This window comes from Fundulus heteroclitus, chromosome 11 (assembly GCF_011125445.2).
Source record: "Fundulus heteroclitus isolate FHET01 chromosome 11, MU-UCD_Fhet_4.1, whole genome shotgun sequence".
In the NCBI taxonomy this organism is placed as follows: domain Eukaryota; kingdom Metazoa; phylum Chordata; class Actinopteri; order Cyprinodontiformes; family Fundulidae; genus Fundulus; species Fundulus heteroclitus.
The window spans coordinates 18,072,835-18,095,943 of NC_046371.1; the positions used below are offsets into that span (position 1 = coordinate 18,072,835).

Here is a 23,109-nt window from a genome sequence, read left to right on the forward strand (position 1 = left end):
GAAATTGAAGAGCACAGTAGCACACTTAACATAAGCAGTTATAATAAAATAATTGCATGACTGAATGAAGGTACATTATATTTAAAAATTACACCAAGACTTATATTGTCTATTGTTTTGCCAAACGGGTAAGTGACACATAAATATAAGCTGCTTTTCTACACAAGCTGCTACAAGCTTGTGTAGAAAAGGGGTTTGTTGCAACTTAGTGACTAGATGTAAATGGCTGGGTGTCCTTAGAAAGCCTTTTAAATGATTTGCGTAATAAACTGAACTTGACTGTATTGTTTCATAACTGGGATCAGTTGTAATGTATGTATTTGACACGGAATCCAGTTGTATTATTGGCTCTAATTGGACTTTGTTTTTTGTTTTTGTAAAGTGACTCAGGTAGTTATTTGTTGTCAGTTGGCACTATATGCTGGTGAAGATTCTCAGTCATCCAGGTCATGGTCATTCCAAAACCAGTTTCGGTCCAATCTGCTGGCTTAATGGCTTTAACGACCGCCCATTACTAAGGGGTGGACCTGTTTCGGTTGAATTTGCATGTTATCTAAGCCATTGCAAGGCTCTTGTTTGCCAGTGGTATAAAGCTTCTTACTCCACTCTACTCCAGACTTTTTGAATTGAGAAAGCTTCCTGGAGAAGAAGCGAAACGTCTTCAACAAGTCCAGTTGCTTTGTTTTTTACCTTTTTTGAATTGGCATTATATAAACAAACTGAATTAAAATGTATAATATTTTAGAAAAGTCTCTTACATAAAATGTGACTTCTTTCTAGTTTCACTGTAATGGCCAGATTTAATCTGAAAACTCTTTACTTCAAGTGTAACTAACACAGTAACTAAACAGACAGTGCAAGCCTCTAAGCGCAGTAAAAATGCCCTCACCTAGAATTTTACATATAATGCCAACTTTTTCGTCCACTGTGCTGTAAGACATTGCGTTTTATTTTATTTTTTCAAATTAAGAGCTGGAAATAATGCTTGTTAAGGGTGTGTGTGTGTGTGTGTGTGTGTGTGTGTGACAGAGGGCATCATGTGGTCTCTCTCTTAGACAAAAGGGCAAAAATGTTTTTTGTTTGTGACCCAATAGCATGTGACGAGGCTTATTGCTCGATCCGTTACTAAGCCTCTTTGGCCAATCAGGTGGCAGACATTTTCAACTGCACTTGGGATGAAGTCAGCTTTGTGATCACTTGGCTGCAGTCCTCCATCCCTGCAGTGTGTTTTTGACCTGGATTCTTTTTGTTTCAGGGAATATCAGTCTAGACATTACTGTTACAGCTGCAGCCATGTCTAATTTTCAATAGTTGTATTGTTACATTTGTCATATTTAGCAGTCATAAAGTTTTACTACTGGAACATATTGATGGTCTGAAGTAGTTCTGCAGTCCAGCCATTGAAGGGTTTCTTCTGAAGCTTCTTGTCATCAGTGCATCTGTCTGCAGAGAGAACAGGAGCTGGCCGTTGTGCTGAAACGATGCCTACTGTATTTGTGGGTCCTCCTTTTTTTTGCCATTTGTCCAAAGCAAACCTTCACACATTACTCACATTTCTCCCCCAGCTTATTTATAAATTCTGACATCACTTTCTTGCCGATTCACATTCCACTCCAGATCTGCTTCTCTTTGCTGTTTCTCTGTTCTTTTTAGAGCTCCTTTTTCTTCCACTTCTGCAAATATGCTATTTTTTTACCCAGCCTTTTATGCTAATGACACTGCACCCTACAGTAACTTGTGAAAGTATCCATAGCCCTTAAACCTTTTCATGTATTTTATTGAATTTAAATGTGACAGACCAGCACAGAGTGTTGTATAATTGTAAAGTGGAAAGAAAAGGGATTCATGGTTTCCATATTTGTTTCCCAGAGTAAAATCTGTAAAGTGTGGCATACATCTGTGCTTTGCCCGCTTTACTCCTTTACCCTTATATGCAATTCATCACAACTATTTGACTTCAGCAGTTACTTGACTAGCAAATGGAGTCCACTTGTGTGTAGTTTATTCTTAGTGGCACAGGGGCTCATGGAGGGACTAGTTAGAGTTAACTTTGGGGGAAGCCTTTAAAAAAGGGTCAGGTCATAAGATAAAACCCTAAGCTTTGAATATTTTAAAGTGCACTTTTTATTCCACCATTTGAAAATGGAAAGAGCACGGGGGAACTAGACAGAGATGACTGACGGGCTGGACAAGGGGGGCATTAATCAGAGAAGCAGCCAATGGGTCCATGATAACTCTGAAGGGAGCTGCAGGGATCCAGAGCTCAGGTTGGAGAACCTGTTGAGAGGGCAACACATTTGGCATTTATGGAATAGGAGCAAGAAAAAAGAGATTGTATATAGCACTAAAGCATTAGAAGTTATGTTTAACATCTGCCACAAGCCTTGTTGAAATTTGGGAGACATGCAAAGGAAGTTGCTCTAGTCAGACAAGGTCAAAGTTTTATTTCATGGTCTACATTGCGATAATTTACTTATGGCAACCACTAAACACCCTAAACGCACTACTTTCATTGTAAAACATTGTGGTGGCAGCAGTAGGCTGTGTCTATTTAAGAAGAAACCTTTTGAATTTGACTTTGGAAAGTGCCTTGAGATGACATGTATCATGAATTGGAGCTATTTAAATAAAATTTTATTGAATTGAATTTTAGAAGTTACAAAATACTTGGGCAGAGGTCTACCTTCCAGCAGGACAACAATTCTAAGCATACAGCTAGAGCTACAATAGGATAGTTTAGCTCAAGGGCACAGTAAAACTCCACACATAGAATCCCATTGAAAGTACTTGAAAACTTATGTTTACAGATGCTCTCCATCCAAATAGAGTGCAAAAACGGATAGACAACAAGTTCACTCTCTAGTTGAGCAAAGCTGGTAATAACATCTCCTGAAAAGCAGGAATTTGCGATGGCGGTTGCTTTCTAAACCCCTGAAAGGTTCTCCCTGTGACCTCTTGCATCTTTTCTGTTTCGTTTTTTTTTTAAGCATAACTTCAATTGAAAACAATTGTACTTAGCTAAAGTCCAGCAAACGTCCTTTACTGTCATTTACCATGTACCATAACTAGCCAAGTCAGCGGTGAGTTGGCTTAAACCATGCGGCCTGCATTGGCCCTTTTTTCCAAGTCACACACAGATGGCAAAAAAGCTGTGTTGATCTCACCTTGATGTGTTTGTTTAAAAGGGTCTGGTCAAAAATTGGTTTTCAAAGTTATGACTTAAGGGGTTGCATACAAATGCACATAACACTTCAGAGTTTTATTACAGATCGGGAAGGTGACAAACTGTAGAGAAGGTAAAAGTGGACGGACACTTTCACAAGTTCCTGGATTTCTGTAATATTCATGCAGGCCTTTTGCTTTGCTCTTTTGCCCTTTCACCTTCGCTCATGCTGTCATTCATGTGAATTTTGCCGCTGATGTGAGCGTGTATGAATGTGTCGGTGACAAACTCGTCGGAACAATGTGTGTGTGTGCGAATGACTAAGTTCTCTAACACCTTTTTTTTGTTGTTTTTTTTTTTTTTGCAATGAATTCTTTAAAATGGGATTTGCCCTTTGAATGCTCACTATGTATGTGTGTATTTTCCCGGTCACTTTGTAAAGGGTGAATGTGTGTGTAAGTGTGACACAATGTTGTTGTGCACTTGTCTGCAAGTATGTCCAATATGTTTTATGTTTGCACTTGACAAGATTCGAGTCAGACGTTGGAGGCGGTTGAAGCTGCACTGAACCGGTCTACGGTGAACTGTGGCTTTCATATAGAGGAAGCAGCAGGCATTAAATCTCGCCCTTCTCTTGGACCCTCTTTTTCTTGTCCAGCTCTCCCTCTGGTTTCTGGCAGTGTTAATAGAAACTTACGAGGTAATACATGGAAGCGCTCAATGGCTTTTATTTTCTCTGATGTATGTACAGACACACATTCATGCTTATTTCTACAGAAAAATGTGCCCAGGGCTCGGCTGTTGGCTCTGACTCCACAAATGTCATGTTTTGAATCGGATAGAGCTGTGGAGCGTACAGTTTTTTGCCGGATTGCAGATAGAAGCTGCTTGATTAGAATGTGTCACCTTTGCTTTGCAGTGCCCTTAACTCAAGCCTTCTTTTGCCCCTGGGCCAAAACATTTATGTATAACCGACATTTCCTGTATGGCAAATACAAGAAAAAACTTTTATTTAATCCACGATGATTCATACCTGATGCGTTTCTTAATGTATTACAGAAATACCTCTGCTTACATATAGATTTTCCCCATAATAGCTCATGGTTATTTTTCAGACCATTTTGTTTGTTTACACAAAATAATTTTTATGGCTCAGCCTATTTCTTTGATTTTCTTTGTATTGGTCCTGTAATTGGAAAGCGTATGTGTCAGATGGAAAAAAAACAACAACGTTGATGTCAAAGCTGCTGTTTCAGATTTATTTAGCAGCTTGTAAGGGTCTACAATCTGCATTATTTTTATGAGATGCCGTAGGTCCTCATGTTGGGCAGCTAGCTCTAGTTTTTTTTTCAGCTGTTTAAATCTCTCTGGGTGTTTTTATTGTTATTATTATTATTGTTATTGTTATTGTTATTTTTTGCTTGCTTGTCTTCATTTTGGTGCAAAAAGAGCCTTGCTTCAACTTGTATTGTGTTTTGTTGGGGGAAGATGAAAGAAATTGCTGTACAGGCCTATTAGTGTCAGTCTTTTCACAAAGAGGAGCTGGCTATAGATATGTCAGCTTTATTTGATCCATGATAATTTTTTTTTCTACAGAAATACTGTCTACAAAGTGTTTTAGTTGTGCTCTGAGTTTGCTATTCTTTTTATTCTCCCCCCCCCCCCCTCAAAACCTGAAGTTGAGGGTCCGTGGTATGTCTAGAGGTTTGTTATTTTGGGATACAGTTAGAGAGGCCCCATTGGCATCTTCTTTAAGGTCTGGTCCAGTTTCCACAATGTTTAGGCGCAATAACTTTTCATTACAGTGAGCTGGAAATTTCCCTTTATAAAATCTTTGTTATTCTACCTTTTACAAACAAGGAGCTGGTGCAGTGTTTTGAGCACAGTTTCTGACAGCAGCCTTTTAATTAAGTTGGAGCTAACAGAGTGTATCGTATTGCTTGTATATTTTCCCCCAGCAAATCCCGGTAAAAATTATCACATAATCTAACCTATGAGGGGTTGAACTTGAGGAATCATTAAGACATTGAATAAACGTAAGCTGAAAAACCTTGAGGAACCCCACATGTGATCTTGGCTAAGCTTATATACTTTCCATATGGCACTGAGTCCCTGTTTGGCAAATAAGATTGTAGCCATGAAATCACCAGAAACTGGAATAGATGCTTTTCTCCCTATAGCTTAATATAACTTGTATTGTGCAGTAGTCTATTTGAGTTTCTAAAAAAATATTTATTTTTAGAGCAAAATGTGTGTTTATTAAACCCTCACTGTATGCAATTATTGTTAATAGCCTAAAGCAATGTTTACTTATACTTTAAAAGAAAAAGTCAAAACTCATACTGTCATTCAAACAAAAACCACAGTGATCTTGATACCAGAATATTTATTTTTGGTGACATATAGTCGATTGCCTGATCATGTTTACAGTAAAAAAAACCTGAAGCTATATATACTTTCACCAGAGAGATCACCAGATTTCAAAGCTTTTTCCCACTGTTATCGGAAATACCAATAAAACAAAACAAGGAGGGACTTTTTTTTCTGCCTCAAAACATAACATTGCACTTCACCACACAACTATCTTTATTTGTTTGTTCTGTAATACTTTCAATTAAAATAAATTGCAGCAGTGTTATATACGTATATAAAGGCACACTTACTATTAGTGTATCGCATTGTTAGATGAATAATTTATTGTTGAAATACTCTGCTTGATAATGGTAAATGGACTGAACTTATATAGCGCTTTTCCAGTCATACGGACCACTTAATGCGCTTTACACCATAGCCACTTTCACCAAACTGCACTCACTAACTCGCACACATTCATACACCGAAACACAGGTGCCCAGGGGCACATCGACAAGTGACAGAAGCTGGAATAAAACCTGCCACAACCTTGTGATTTGCAACCTTCTGATTTACAACATTCTGATTCATTTGATAATGGTAACAATTACACTTCTAAATTTGTGTTCTTAATAGTTTGATGGCTTCAAATTGTTTGCTTCAAAATCTAAAAATAGAGTCCTTTTAGTAGCCTTTTACTCTCTTTTATTTCTAATCATTGCACAGTTTTAACAAATATTCAACTTTTAAACAGTTTTTTTTCTTTTGTCTATAATGAAAACTTTTCTAAAAGCCTGGAGCTTTTGGTGTCTTCACAAACTTAAAGTGTTTAGTTGAGGCACACCAATAAACCAGTCATAGATTGAAACGGGACAGTTTTCTATTGATCAGCTGAAATTAGTGATCAGCTGGAAAAATTATTATTATTTTTATTTAATCCATCAAAACTAAGAACTCCCACCATTTTTATTACATAAACACACCAACGCCTACTTTGATTTGCTTTCTTTTTTGGTTTAATAAACAGATGAAGCTTAGGGACACATCCTTTGATGCATAAATGGGGATAATCTTATAATACCTTCATTTTCGGTTGGATTCAAAGCTACCACCACTATCAAAGAACCTGCCGCAGATTTATTTCCCTTTTTTCCTATGGCCTTAGAGGAAAAGATAGAATTGGCAGTTTAGACCTCAAAGAAAAATGGAAATCGGTATTGCTCTGTATTGCTCGATTAATTTGGTTAGCAAGTAGAAATGCTTCTTGTTCATTTTACAGAGCTACAAACTCCAATTTCCTTTAAGCGCTTTTGTTATATTTTTTGTCAAATCCAGTGCCTTTTTCTTGAATTTTTTTTTTAAGATTGTAGCACTAGTGGCTTTTACTTGCAGTATTCATACGGGATATAGGCAGAAAGGGAAGGGGGAAGACACGCAACCCTGGACCGCTGTGTCGAGGCCTGATATCCTCAGCATATGGGACACCCGCTCTGCCTCTACACCGCCCCAATCCAGTGACTTTCATTTATCTGAGGAGACCTGACTGCCACATGCAATCTTTATCATCAGTGTTTTCTGGCTGGTCAGCCACACTCAGGACATGTGACCGTGTCATTTGATGTTGCAGTTGCTTCTTAAAATAGCTGCTTAGCCCAAAGAGCAGCCTGTGAGGGCTCTGCTCGCTTTAATGATCTTGCCTCCATTTGGATTTATTTCATCATTCACTTTTAATCATTGTGGAATCATGGTTTTATTTAGCCTCACTCCATAAAGTAATCTGCTGTGATTCCACACCATTTTTATTTTTTTATTTTTGTCTCTTTCCCTTAACTCTGACGTGAAACCAATACACTTGAAGCATTGCAGCTCTTGGATGATTGTTAAGGCTCATTGTTGATGATGATGCTGATTTTGCTGACTTGTGCATTCGGGCGTCTGCTGACTTGGAGAGGGGGAGGCTTTGAATCTCATGAGCGGGGGTTGTATCTTGTCTCGCCTGCCATCTGTGCCGATGTTGGTACAAAGACCCATGGGAAATGCAGTCCAGAGGGCTATCCCTCCTGCTTCTGTGTCTCGAGGCTATCGTCAGTCAACATGTCATCGTTAATTACAGTAAAAGAGGCAAACACATGCTTAATGCCTTTTTACATACCAGTTGTTCATCTTTTATTCAGATAATTAATTTGGTGATTATTGTAGGCATTTTGTTTGCACTATTTTGGATCAGATATCAAAATAGGGTTGTTTCCAGTGAATCGTGACTCAACAGCGACTTTTAATAGGCCACAGTTACTAAACATGGTAAAGAATATTTTCAGATTTAGCTTTTTTGCTTGATCATCCTTGTATAAGGCATAATTTTTCTTCCAAAACTCAAATGCATGTATTTTTAATTGACAAGCAGGATTCCTCATTTTTCTCCAATCTCAGATGCTGTGCCGCTCTTCTTCAAACTATGTTTCTGCTCTCGGGTTTAAAAAAATCTCACACAAACATTCTCTTCTCCCATTTGTAAAGCTACTCGGTGTGTATAAACTTCCTCTGCCCAAAAGCTTTTTCCTGGACTCGAAGCTTTATCCTCTCTAGTCAGGGACGTTTTTGTTTTTTTTTGTTCTCTTGCAAACGAAGGCGATAACTCTGCATAGTAACGTGTCCAGCCAATAGCATGGCTGTGAGTGACTATGACAACTCTAACTTGAAGAGGTGCACTTGTTTTATTTAGAGTTCACTCCAGGCCAACTAGCTAAATATGGGAGAGCTTTTCTTCTTTTTTTTTTTAAGAGCCAGATTTCATATTTTAAATCTCACATTGCACTGATCTACCTTAAAACAAGGCTCCCACGGTCCAATAAAGGTTGCTAGCTTACAAATATGCTCATGGTGTTGTTTGTTGGAGCAAGAGCTTATCTACAGCTACACAGGAAGTGGTTAGATAAGCTCATCAGGAAGGCCAGCTCTGTTCTGGGATGTCCCCTTGATCCAGTGCAGGTGACGGGAGACAGAGGGACTCTGGCAAAAATCACACCACTGTTGGACAATGTCTCCCATCACATGCATGAGGCTGTTGCAGAGCTGGAGAGCTACTTCAGTGACAGATTGCTGTGATTGATCCTAATCACAGATCCTTGCTCCTATCACCTGTTAGACTGTATAATCATTACTGTCCCCAATAAATGTTGACTCCCATGCTGTTTGTGCACTGTTTTTTTTTGTTGTTGTAAATACTCTGTTTTTTTATGAATAAATGTAAATGAACAGTTAATACATTTCTTAACTCTCCCTACTCAGTGGCACATTTCTTTAATCTGACTACGCTATTTGAACGACTGTCCAGCATTTTTTCCAATGTTGTAAATCGGCCCTAACTATACAGTCTGTTATTCTTACTTGTTTTTATGTTTTTTTACCCTTTTGTTTATTTGCATTTGCCTTACACTTTGCTGCTGATACACATACATTTCCCCACTGTGGAATTATTCTATTCTATTCTATTCTATTCTATTCTATTCTATTCTATTCTATTCTATTCTCTCTCAAAACTATGTGTCTGCTCTCAGATTTAATCTTGCAGAAATATTCTTTCCTTGTTTGCAACCTTCTCCTCCTCACACATTTAAACTTCTTGTCCCTGGAGGCTCTACGGCCACACTTGTGGATTGGGCTTTGCTCCCTGGCAAAACAATGGTAACTTTGTCTCGTAACAATTCTAGCGACTAGAATCACAGCATGTGACATGACTGGCTTGTTTTTGGCGCACATTTAGCCTTTTCTCTCCAGAGTTAGGAGCTGCTGCCACTTTCATATGATTTTAGCAGAGTTTTGAGGGAGAACAGTAAATTACTGGAGGCTAGAAATAAAAAAATCTCGTTCCCAAATCAAAAAGTGTCGTTGAAGGACGTTTCTCCCATAACTATGCAAATTTGACCACGGCTGAACACCTACACTTTGTGAAGTTGATTAGAAAAACTTTGAATTTTTTTTTACAGATAGCAGAAAACATCTGATTTTCTTTCAGTTCAATCTACAGATCACAATTTTTTTTATCAAAGCTATTTTAACACTTAACATCCAAGCTTGAGAGAGAGGTGAAGGATACAAACGAAAGGAGAACATATTTGTACAAGACATTTAAAGTGAGTTCAAAATAAGAGTTTCGAGGAAAAGCAGTTCAGCATCCGACATGGCAAATAAGAAACAATTGCTCTTAAATTAAAATGTAGGCTCTTGTTTTTTACAAGGAAGAGCAACATGTTGCACACAATCCCATAAGATTAAAGTGTAATGGAATTTACCTCGCAAAAATGCAATCCAGTAAAACAAAGTGTTTAGGATTTTATATGCATTTTTAATGTAAAGCTTAAAAAACAAGACTTGCAGAAGTTCTTTCTACGAATATGAATTTTGAGCTGGTGATAAAATTAACCGCTGCTCTTAGTGATGGAGTTTATTACAAATGAGGTCATGCAGAAAACAGAATATGGATTATTGAGTGTTTAGTGGCCAGTTTAGCCCCTGCATAATCCATATCTTTGCAGAGATTTGCTGTGGTCATCAGTGGAGCATTAAAACCCCCCCGGTGCACATTTTACAAGCTAAAGGCAATAAAATTGGCTTGCCGTCTTGATAAGGAAACCAAAGCAGTGTGCGCGAATGATTACTAACCCTCTCCTCCCCAGTCTTTCATGTTCAATGTCACACAGACCAGTTTTCTCCAAACCGATTTCTACCGTACACACGCTGCGCTCTTTTTTTTTTTTTTTTTTTCCCCATTTGCAGTTTACGCTGTTCAGTCTTTTGTTTGTTTTTCACTCTTTTATCTCCACCTCTTGTTCTTTTTTTTTTTCTTCCCCTCCTCACTCTCTTTCAGCTTTGCTCTCCTGTGCCCTGTTGAGCCCTCTTGGCAAAGCGTTAAGTGTATAATCTCTGATCTCATGTCTAGATGGGCCTCTTGTCTCCCCTCTCTCGGCACACAAAGGGGCTGAATGGCCGCGATTCACTCAGGGGACACAAATGAGTCGTGAGCCACCCGTGCACACTCACGGAGACACACACACACACACACACACACACACACACACACACACCAAACAAACATGCAGAGATGTCCGCAGCTCTCCGGCACTCTCCCTGGAGCTTTGAAGTTGCATATTGATGATGCCAGATCTGAAGGCTCAATTGAACGTCCAGAGGCAGAGGGGGTGGCTATTGACCGTCCTCTCACCTCTTTCCCCTGTCATCCCCGATGAGCCGTAATGAGCAACAGGTGCCTGTTTTGTCAGGTTTGGCCTCGGCAGTCATCAAACGTTCGGCGCTCGGTCAAAGTAATCAGCCGGCGTAATCGCTCGTTTGATGGGTCATCACAGCGTTTCATAATGGGCTGCAGCGTGCCTGAAACCAAATGTTGTTTTTTTTAAGAGGTAATTAATATTATGATTATTTAAAACCTGCTTGTGATACAGCGCCCTCAACAGTTATTGGCGCGCTTTTAAAATGACCTGCAAAAACTTTTTTGTTGCAGTAGGATAATTTCACATTGAACAATTTGAAAAGTGTGTAAAATCAGCAAATTTTTTTGTTTTGTTTGTTGCTGTTACAGTTGTTTTAGACCTATTAAGTATTGGCTCTACTGTGGATTTTGTCAAGTGTAACCGTTTCCTGAGTTATGAAGATCAACAGACTCTCTAACCGAAGACATGTTCTCATGTTTTTCTTATTTAAAGCAGTAGCTATGTTTACATACACAAACTTTCACGATGGGATTAAAATGTACTCAGAATAAATAATCAATCAATCAGATCATTATGTGTGTATATATCCACCTGGCTTTATTCAGAATAGAACCACTCTGACATGTGCAGTTATCAAGTTCCCCTAATAAACAGAATAAGAAGTTCTTCTATCTTTGCTAAACAACAAAAAAAAGTAAGTAACTTGAGCCTGATAAGCGATTACATGCACATTGATCGGATTATCAATCGGCATAAACCACCCCCTCATTCTGATTACAATTTCATTCTGATTGAGCTTAATCCGATCATAATATTCCGATCGGCCCTTTATTCCGATTACTTTTGTCCATGTAAACGTAGTTACGGGCTAAGGAACTCAACAAGTAAAGGACTACTAAAAGTTCATCAATACTCTCATCAGCTTGAAGTGGAGTATACATAAAAAAATGCTTTAGTTACATTTATTTTACAGGAATTATTAAGGATTTGGTCCAATGTGGCACAGATGATTTTTAAAAAAAATACAAATCTTTCTTTTGATTTCTTTCCCAACTTAGACTAGAGATAGGATTTCTCTAAAATACAGTGAGATGAGTCTACTGCAGTAAAAGATTCATTTAATCTGAAGTTTTTTACACAGCTTTATAGGTGAAGTCAAGAAATTTGGGGGCGTTCTAGCTGTCACAGCTACAGCACTCTCTAAGCTAACTTTTGGCATTTTAACGCATAATTTTAACTAAGCCTTGCAAACAACTGGTAGACAAACAACATAGCTAAATATACAACCAGTAATTTAACTTCCCAGACTCGCCAAATATTCCTTACATTTAAAGTGTAACTCGTCCTAAAATCAGCTTTTTTTTTTTAAAACAAACTGTATAAACTGGGTCTAAGGGTACTACTTTAATGTTAGTTTGCATTTTTTAAGAACATTTTCATGTGTACATGTGAATATTTATCTTAAAACCCTCTTAGTGCAGCCCTCTTACAGGAGAATGGTGAATTGGTTCAAACGGCACATGCTTTTGTCACCATATTCCGGCATTCGGGTATCACCCCGGTCTTGCGACGGTGGTGCAAGTGTTAGGGAGGTAACTGTAAATGGCGGGTTGCCGGTTCGATCACCTGCTCCCACCGATATGTCCTTGGCTGAGACACGTCACCCACATTGCCTGCTGGTGGCAGTACAGGTGAAGTGGCAACCTCTTCACCCGATGCATGGAGCGGAAATCCAATATATGGAAGCCTTGCTTTTGTCAGTCTGCCCCAGGGCAGCTGTGGCTACTAACATAGCTCACCATTGTCAGTGTTAATGTGTGCATGAATGAGTGAATGACTGTAGTGTAATGCGCTTTGGGGTCGTCCGACTTGTTAAGCGCTATACAAGTACAAGCCCTTTACCATTTATGAAAGCATCTTGGGCAGTCACACGCCGCCATGGAGAATCAGATAGTGTTTAATGTTACTGCTTTGAACGTGCTCCCCTCAGGGTCTCTTGTTACTACCCGCTTTGGTGGTAATTTTTCAAAATTTGTTTGTAAAATAAATAAAATATTTAAATGAGGTTTGAAAATGTGAATTTGTTCTGGGTGACTCTCACCCAACATCAGCTGTTATAAACCACCCACATCATTCCTGAACAGGTTGAGGGAAAATAAGTAAACAAAAGAGATGTGTCTGTTAAATTATGAATTATAGTTTGTTTTTATAAATAAGCATAATTATCTTTTCAGCAGCTTAATTTAGGATTTAGTGGGACAATTACTTTGTTTCCGTTTATAGCCTCTATTATCTTAGGTTAAGAAAAGAACCACATAGTTGAAATTTGATTTCTAGTCAGTATTCATGAGTTAATAGGCTGTACTCATAGTTATATAGATGATCAATTACTCTATTTTATATTGAATATTTCTGAAGATCCAGGGCTGCGTTTTGGGCCCAGTTTTGTTTTTGTTCCATGTTCTTCCCTTAGGAAAGATAATTTAGGAGCTTGGTGATGTGTCCTGACTCCGATCATTTATATGCTGATGATATTCAGCTGTACTGCTGCTTTAGGGCCTTTGAGTTCCAGAAAGTGAACTCCTTAATGAACTGTCTTGCAAATATTAACTGTTGGCTAGTCGCAAACGCCCTGCAGTTGAATGCAGATACAACTGATTGCCCCGATTACGTCATTCCAGGGATCAACCAGTATATGAGCTCGCCTGCTAAATCAAGCCTTAGAAATCTTGCCGTTAACTTCGACAAAGCAATGTCATTAGAGTATCATTCAAATCAGCTGACAAGAAACTGGTTCAACGAGTTGAGGAAAATCTCTACATTAAGAACAGTTGTCTCTGATGGTGATCATGAGCTGGTTATCCATGCATTTATATTCTCTTGTTTAGACAACTGTACCAGTTTATTTTCCCGTCTAAACAAAAAAGGAACGGTGAAACAGGTTTTTAGATCTTGGTACTGACTTTCAGAGTTTGCATAGTCAGACTCCCTTCCATATCAGAGACCTGTTATGTCTCTATACTCTCTCTCAGAGGTTGAGGTTGTTGGATCAGAATCTTTTGTTCCCTTGAACCCGTTTTAAGTCCCAAGGAGATCTCTCCTTCCGGACCATCGCATTGAGGATCTGGAATGGTCTACTGCTCCTGTTACGTTTACTTGGTTCTGTTAATGCTTTTAAGAGCAAACTTAAGACTCGTTTGTTTCTCCGAGCTTTCTAAATACAGCAGTGAGAGGGTTGTTTGACCACTAATTTTTACTCAATTTTATACCATTGAGATAGTAATTGTATCTGTATTTTCATTGTATTTTTGTTTACCCCTACCCTTGTCTGTGAAAGGTACTATATAAATAAACTTTACTTACTTACTAGCTGACATTGTTGGTCCATTCAGTTATAGTGTTTATACTATTTTAATGAGTTATAGTTTTACAAGTAAAATGAAAACACTGATATTTTTTTTTCAGTTGAAAGTAGATTTTGGACAGCCTCATTGCTTACAGTTGGAATCCTTTTAATCTCCTTACTTTGTGTCTTGACTGTAAATATGATTTATTTAGCCAGATATACCCTATCATGAAGATCACAAATTACTTGAATGGCATGTTCTCTTGTTTTCCCCAATTTGAAGACTAGCAAGGAGAAATTGGCCTCTGAAGACAGTCACATTCAAATACAGAGGAAGCAGGAAGTCTTGGATTAGTAGATAAAAGTCCATACACACATTAGTTTAAGAAAAGTTTACATTACAACAATTTGTTTGTTACCTTTATAGGTACAAACCTATAAAGGTAACCTACATTACAACAATTTATAGGAATTATGAGGCGAGCCAAAAAGAGTGTCAGTTATTCCTTAAAATGGGATCATAAACATACTGAAATTAAGGTTATATTTTTCTACATTGTTTAGTATATGATACTGCAAGATCAAGATTAATTAAGTTTAGGGCTTTTAAACCTGTTTAAACTGAGATACATGTGAATCTGAAGACGACTGAAAATACAGGAGGTAAAGTAGGAGTGTGAGAGCGAGTTAGAGTTTAAAAATAGGCCTAAAATTGAACAAGGTCACAATAGAACAAATATTAGATGGGAAAGTCCAAATAAATGCTGGTGGGTTGACAAAAGACAAGAGTAGAAGATCATCCAGGGAACTGATATTGAGATAGTGGACTCTTATGAGTACCTGGGTGTTCACCTGAACAATAACCTGGACTTGAGTCACAACGCTAATGCTCTTTACAGGAAGGGCCAGAGCAGACTACCTGCTGCTGAAACTGAGGTCTTTAGGAGTGCAGGGGCTCTCCTGATGACAGTTTTATCTCTATGTTGTGTCGCAGCCATCTTCCATGGTGAGAACCGGTTAGATAAGCTCCTCAGGAGGGCCAGCTCTGTTCTTGCCCCCTTTACTCAGTGCAGCTGGTTGGAGAGAAAAGGACCCTGGCAAAAAATCATTTCACTGTTGGACAATGTCTCCCACCTCATGCATGAAGCTGTTGCAGAGTCCTAAATGCACAAAGGGACGTTAACGCAGATCCTTCCTCCTAGCAGGTGGTAGACCATCACTGCTACCACCAAGCTCAATAAGTGTTTACACCCCTGCTGTTATTTGCACAGTTTTTCCATTGTTGTAAACAGCCAAGTGTTGATTTTTATGCACAAATAAGCACTCATGTTTTGTAAAAAAATAAATAAAAATAATGCCTTACTCAGTTGTAATTCTCTAAATCTGAGAATGCCATTATTATTATTATTATTTTTTTTATGTTGCGAATTTGTCTCTGTTTCTGTTCTTCCATTTTTGACCTTTGTGTGCATCTGCATGCTTCCATTTGCCTTTCACTTTGCTGCTGGTACGCCTGAATTTCCCCACTGAGAGACAGTAATGGATTTTCTATTCCATTCTATAGTAATTGTGAAAAAGTTCAGGAAGTGTCATTACCATTTCAAGGCAGTGTAATAAGTCGCACACTGACTCGTCTCCCCTCTACTGGGTATACCTGTCAGAGTCTCTGTAACCTCCTGCAGTCGTGGAAAACAGGCTGCTGCTGCTGCTGCTTCTTAGCAACTGATTTAAACAGGCCATGACTCAGCAGCCAGTGTCCCTGTATGCGTGTGTGTTTGTGTGAATGGAACATGCAATGCTTTGGGAGTAATCATTGTCATGATGCTGCCAAAACAAAAAACAAAACAAAAAAAACTTAAACGACTTGCCAAGAAAACAGCGAGGTCAGTGTTTTACAGAGACGGCGGTGGCACTGCCAGGCGCCCTTTTATTCAAAAAAGGATGGTGTTTATGTTTGTCCCCCGCTCTATCTTCCAGCGTCATAAATGCCTCCTGTGTGTGTGCTCACTGGTGCGATTACTGGTGCGATAATCCACATATTGGATGTGCGGGGCAGGGTGTACAGAGAGATTAAAGGTTACTAGTGTTTATGCAAAAGAATCATGTCGGCTCATAAAACTAATTAGTTTGCCTTTGTCGGCGTGCATGGTAGCGATTGGTACTGGAGTGCACTCGAGTGTGCAAGACCTTATTGCTATTTAAGGCAACATGTTTATTTAGACATCAATTAAAAGCCCCATTTGAGCAAATAATGAGTTTGGGCATCCATCTTTTTTATTTTTTTTATTTAAGTCACGGAAAACGGGGCACGTAAATTCCACTTTAATCCCACGTAAATTTCCACACCGCTCCTGTGGATCCAGGTTGCTCTTGGCAGCCTCACTTCAGGTTTTTAAATATCCTTTCCAGATGTTTCTCTTGCTGCAACAGAGATAAGAATAATAATAGGAAGAATGAGGACACTTCTTCCTGTTTTCTTTTTTGTTTTTTTCTCCATCTCATCCTGCTTTTGGCCTTCATGCTCTGTATCATTTGTCACTAGACGTTTCGTTGCAGTTGTTTGCATCACCCCTCTCATCTCGCTGCGATGCTCTGAAAAAAGAAAGAGTTAGCAGAGACATAATGCTCGTGCTGTACATGAGTAGACACGCCTCGGGGATGTGTGCGTCTTTCCGTTCTACAGTTTGCTGCGCATCTACGTGCGAGTTTCTACAAACGCCCTCTGCGCCCCCTGTGGCTGTTTACATCGAGCATCTTAAGACGGGCAGGTTGTATTGGACGAGCTAGAATGCAGCAGTCCCCGGTGAGCGCTGTAATTAGGAACCTCGGAGGAGTGGTGGGGGAGGAGGAAAAATTCTGTGTGGGCTGAATTTAATTCTTCCTGCTTTTACTCCAGAATTCATCCTGTGTAATCTGTGTTAATGTATTCACAGGCTGCTGCGGATCAATTCACTTCACCGAGGGAGAGATGGGACGCTGGGACAGGAAGAGAGAGAGAGAAATGAGAGGACGTTGTGTTAACTGTAGAGAGGGGAGGGAAGAGATGGCGGTAGACAACATGGAGGTTATTCAGGAGTTGTTGCGCCAAAGCTCTGGGCGTACAACCTGATGAGACAAAGTGAAAGTAGTGAAACTCGTATGTTAAAGCATCGTTGATGTTGAATGCCTTTCTGGACCTAAGATTAGGAACCATTGATTGGGCGGCTTGTAATGAACGCTTGCGGTGATGATTGCTGCGACTAATGCTCCTTCTTACGTCAATATTGCATATTGCAGCAAGGTTTTTGGGTAAAGCGAGCTCAGATTCATGTGTGGTTTGCCGTTGTGTAATTAAACTAGAGAGTAGAGTCGAGCCATTTCACTGCCGGAAAAGCTCACAATACTATGATGCACAGACGTCAAGGTGTCTTTGTCTCAGGAGTAAGGGACACATTCATCCTAGTAAAGCATGTCATCCGTAACTTTCATTTTTATTTAGTGGATTCAATCTGCATCCTGTAGTGTATACCAGGCTTAATTCTGCTTATTTTGCCGGTTATGTTGTAGAGCTGACCAAAAACCAAAATTCAGTTTTGCACAAATCAGAAAATGGCATAAAGAAAATACATTTGAATTACAGAATTATGGTATGGCCTTCACTGTCTTAGACTGTGCAATTCAAATATTGCTAAAGAAGCTGGGTTTTCAGAGAGGTTTTCAAACGTATCACAGGAAGGTTAAGAGAAGGTAAAGACTGTGACAGAAAATGTGAACAAGCTAAAGTGATAACTGCAACTTTGACAGACAATGTGATCTAAAGCCCATTTAAGAGTTTGCTTAAGATTCAGAGGATGTACGCTGTGGCTAGAGTCAGTGCTTTAGCAGCTACCACACACAGGTGTGCCTTGAACATGGGCTAGAACTGTCACACTTCTTGTGTTAAGCCACTCCTAAACCAGAGACGACCGTCAGAAGCGTTTTACATGGGCTAAGGAAAAAAGGCCTGGACTCTTGCTCAGTAGTTCAAAGTTGCCTTAACAAATGAACGTCAGTGTAGCATTTTATTTGGAAATCAAGGTACCAGAGTCTGGAGTCTGGTTAGCCCACCGTGTTTTATGAAGTACCAAAGTTGGAGCAGCTTTCTACCAGGGAATTTCAGGGCACTTCCTGCTTTCATCTGCTGACAAGCTTTGAGGAGATGCTGCCTTAATTTTCCATTCTGAATACCAATACCTCCTTTAATTACCATGCTAGTATTGTCAAGTGGAAGATACCACTTGAAAACCCAAAGCGGATGAGCTGAAGGCCGCTAATGAAGCATCCTTGGCTTCCTTAACCCCTCAACAGAGGCATAGGCTGATCTCCATGCCATGCCGCGTTGATGCTGTGATTCGTGAAAAAGGAGCTAAGACCAAGTATTGAGAGCAAATACTGCAAAGCACATGGACAGACTTACAAAACCTTACACAAGCAGCATGAAATAATTTATCTTCTAAGTGGACCAGTGCAATCGACAATGTTGTTAGTTGTAGCACTATTTCACCAGCAAACAGATCAAATACAAAATGACGTGGCTGAAACTGGAAATCTACTTGTTTCTATTGAAATGCAAGCTAGTCTTATTACTGCAGCACAGCTAGCCACTACAGGAAGCTAGAAAAGCAACATCTTAAATCTCCCAGTGACCACTGCTTTGGAAATAAATAACACAATAGTGTGGAGGTTATGATACATATATTGATTCTTTTACCATGTGACAACATCCAGCTAATTGTTTAAATTAGTGTAGTCAGAAACTTACAGTATTGTAGGTTAGAATGTTCGTTCAGTATTAGCATTCAGTCTGATATTAGCATTCTGATCGCATCATTAACCCTTTTACACTGTTTCCCAGATGCTAAGGTAACTGGCACACGCCTTAGCCGTGTCGGGAAGCTGCTGAACGATCATTATTTATTGCATATAATATTATCGTGTGTCTGTAAATAGGCGTACGTTTATTTTCTACTGCTATGTGCAATATCTAATCTGGTATTTACTTTTTTATCTTCCGTTCTTGGCATTTCTTTAGATTACATTTTTTTAGATTAGAATAGTTTGTTCTTCTTTCTTATTTTTTTCATTGCTAATACTTATAGTGTATAACTGTCTCTGTGTTGCCACTGTGTCAAACCTGAATTTCCCCATTGAGGGACAATAAAGGAATTCTTATTTAAATAGCTGCTACACTATAAGTTGTTCCTGTAAGGAGTCCTACTCTGCTGGTGTTAATACAATGTGCTAAAGTGAAAACACTATCATGTTGACCAATACATCAGAAGGGTTGCTGGTTAGCAATCTGTAAAATAATATGTAACTGACTACTGAAAAAATGTGGCTTTCTGCACATGATCTGTTCATAAAGTGCTCTGAAAAAGTATTTTTCCCTCCATAGACATTTTTTGTTTTTTATGTTTTTGTGCCGAATCTTAATAAACTCAACACCTGATGCTAAACAAGGTCATTGTCAACAAAGCCATTTCTAAGGCTTCAGGACTGCAGAAACTCACGGGCAGAGCTGTCGTCCGCAAACTGCGATAACGTGGAACAATTGTGTCCAGACGACCAAAAACTGCTCCAATAACGAACCGGTGACAACCTTTTCAACCTTTTCACAATGCAGATATGAGAGGAATGTTCATCCCACTGTAAACAGCACGGCTACGACGCTCATACTGTTTATCTTTGTTCCCCCTCTTGCTCCGTGTAGTCTGTGGCATGTTTCTGTTTCATCTGATTTAATAACCTCCGCGGTGTTCCCAGAGCTTGCTGGTTTCCATGGCTCCCATTTCCTGGACAGTGTATAACGCCGAGGACGAGCTGTGTGTGGGTATGCTTGTGTTTGTGAATGTGAGGCCTCAGCCGTATGTACTTTCACAAGTAATTATAGTGCTTCGGCCATTAAGAGACAGAACATTTGCGCTCGATTTGATAAGTGTGGTATGATCTGACTAATGCCATCTGAGAGGACCAGGACTGTAATGTGTATTAATCAGTGTCTGTGTGTGTGTGAGTGAGTCTGGCTATCTTTGCATGCCACGGTGCGTGTGTGTGTGTAGCTGAAGAAGCGTAGGCCATTTTTATGTGGCACTATGTTGAGTGATTGAGGTTTGCAGAGGGGAGAGCTCCTCTCCTGATATAAGAGAGCGAGGAGTAGAGGACATGGTGTGTGTGTGTGTGTGTGTAGGAGGAGGTGAGTCCATCTGTGCATGTGGATGAAAGATGTTTATTTGTTTCAGTGCGTATATCCCCCAGGCCAAAGAAATGTTTTCCTAACCAATCAGCATCCATCAGAGGCGATACTAACCTCTCCTGGAGACAAAACTGTAAACGCTTTCTCTAAATCATTCACCATTTTTCTTCTACTTTTCCCCCATCGCCCCCTTCCTCCCCTTCCTTCCCTTCCCCCCCCCCCCCCCCCCCCCCCCTCGTCCTCCTCCAGCTGGTGGGTGGCGAGTTTGACCTGGAGATGAACTTCATCATCCAGGAGGCGGAGAGCATCGGCTGCATGGTGGAGCTGCTGTCGCACTGCGAAGTGACGTGCCAGGCGGAGATCTGGAGCATGTTCACCGCCATCCTGCGCAAGAGCGTTCGCAACCTGCAGACCAGCACTGAGGTGGGCCTCATCCAGCAGGTGCTGCTCAAAATGAGCACGGTGGACGACATGATCGCAGGTGAGATGTGGCGACAGCAGGAGACCATGGGTTCAGTTTATATTTTGGTGTCATCGTAGTATATGTTTGTAATTAGGGTAAAGCCTATTTGCATTTAATAACCTCGTTATTTAAACATTATTTGATGTTTTTAATAAGGTGCACGACATTAGTTAAAACGACTTCTAAAGGTACAGGGTGATTAAAAAACAGCAAGTTGTGTTGTGTACGGTGAGAAAAGGTGGCCTCTGACAGAAAACAGTTTAATTATTCATTTTTTTTGGCAGACTTAAAACGTCTGACATTAGCTTTTATTATTTTTGAGTTCTGAATAAGTATATATAAAAAAGAAAACAGTATGGAGAAACGTTTGAATTTCTGAAAATCCAAATCAGTGTCATTTTATATTGTTACTATATTAAAAAGGATAGAAAAAATGGTTGCAGTGCTAAAAGGAGGCCATACTTACCTAGTAATACCTTTTTTTTATGTAAATATGAACATTTAATTCAACATGAACATTCTTAAGCTGGTGTTACTTTTGCATCAAATGTCTAAATGAACAAGATATACAGAACCACTTATTAGATGGTGTAATGATCTAAGACAAACCATCCACTAAATTGTTGCGATGGCGATGTGAAGCACTCTAGAATTATTTTGTCTTGTTTGGTTTCTGGATATAATTAAATAAAGAGTTTTGGCAGAGCGGGTTGAAACACGGTGGAACCCTATAAAATTCATAATCATTATAATGCTTCTTATATACAAGTGCCTTTCATATAACTCAAGGTTACAAATAAAAGCTAAAAAACAACAATAATAAGACCAGGTGATAGAAGGGTCAGAGCAGGTTGCTCAGGTCCTTCAGCGTTTGCAGATCTTGTATAAGTCTGTTGAGGAGAATGTGATCCCCTCTGCCATCACCTGCTGGGGTAGCAGCGTCAAAACTAGTGACTTATAAAAGCTCAACAAGCTAATCAAGATGGCTGCTTCTGTTCTGGGGGCTCCTCTAGAACCTTTAGAGATGATTGTGCAAAGATGGATTCTCAATAAAATGAGCAACAGAATGTCTTCAGGCAGAGGCTTGTCCGAATCGGCTGTAAGACAGTCAGGAGGTCCTTCCTGCCTGAAGCCATCGGCATCTATAACAACTCCTACAAGAAACCTGCATAACATGAGTTACAACAATATTTAACTTCCCTTTAGGATTAATATCGTATTATTGAATTGAACTGAAAACATCAGCAACGTTATGTGGAACAGTGCGATCCCAAGGGGTAGGCGGTCTTGTGAACAGGTGGGTTTTAAGTCTGGATTTGAACCTGGGATGAGTGTCAATGTTACGGACGTCTGGTGGGAGGTGGATAGAGGAGGAGGATGTGAGGAAGCGGGAGGAGGTGGCAACATGTAGGAGATCAGATAAGTGAGGGAGGGTGGGGGGTTGTGGATGACCTTGAATGTAAACAAGGATTTAGCCAATGGAGCTACTGTAGCTGAAATAGCTTTCGGACCATGAACTATTAAGGAAAACCGGTGACAATAGGTCCTCCATATATTTTGGCTTAAATTTAGATTTAAGCCAAAATAAATGGAATGAATAATCTGTGAATCTCTGAGATTCACAGATTATGATAACCCCTAATAATAATTGATATTATTATGATAAAAAAAACATCATTTTAGTTTATTTATAAAAATACTAAAATGAAAATGTATAACAAGATTTACTTATATTTATTTAAAACATAAACGTATCCGTTACTCATACTGCTGAAAAAAATTATCTAAAAGATTGATTATTGGAGTTTCGATATTGGTTTTAAAGCTCTAAAATAAATAACTGGACAATTTCGTAGGCGATTTTACATTTCCAGATTCTTCTATTTAGATGCTTTCTTCATGAAAAGACATCTCCTTAATGGTGTTTTATGAGGTGGGATGGAAGATTTTAAGACGCATCCCCAACATAAACTCCATCCAGAGTCTACGCATGAAGCCTGAAAACCTCTGTGCCCTGATGTTTGCCTGATGTTTGAGGAAGAACTCAGAACTTTGTCAGGCCGAGTGGGACTGGGATCCGACTGGACGTACTGTTGAGCCAAGCTTGCAGGACTGTTGCCAAAAAAAGCCCCGCTGCTCCCAGTGCAGCTTTAACCAAGCAGATTACGGCTACGCAGGCCGTGCATAAGACATATCAGCTTATTTATTCTTAATAAGTTGGTGAAACACTCCATCGGAAATGATTTCTTTGGTTCAATGAAAACCGAATGTCTCAATCCATTCAGAGGAGCGTCTGATACGAAATGTGTGAAGGGGCTTGAGATGTATTCTCACACTTCTTCATAT

General features: G+C 39.5%; 1 protein-coding gene across 15 annotated transcripts in view; it reads left to right on the top strand.

Annotated features, from left to right (window-relative positions):
- Positions 1-23,109, top strand: part of nbeaa (neurobeachin a) — a 150,968-nt gene that overhangs the window by 24,145 nt on the left and 103,714 nt on the right. For all 15 annotated transcript variants that reach the window (XM_021324598.2, XM_021324602.2, XM_021324601.2 and 12 more), the window contains exon 2: positions 20,550-20,781. In XM_021324598.2, coding sequence (XP_021180273.2) covers positions 20,550-20,781 — 232 coding nt within the window. The remainder of the gene's footprint in view (positions 1-20,549; positions 20,782-23,109) is intronic.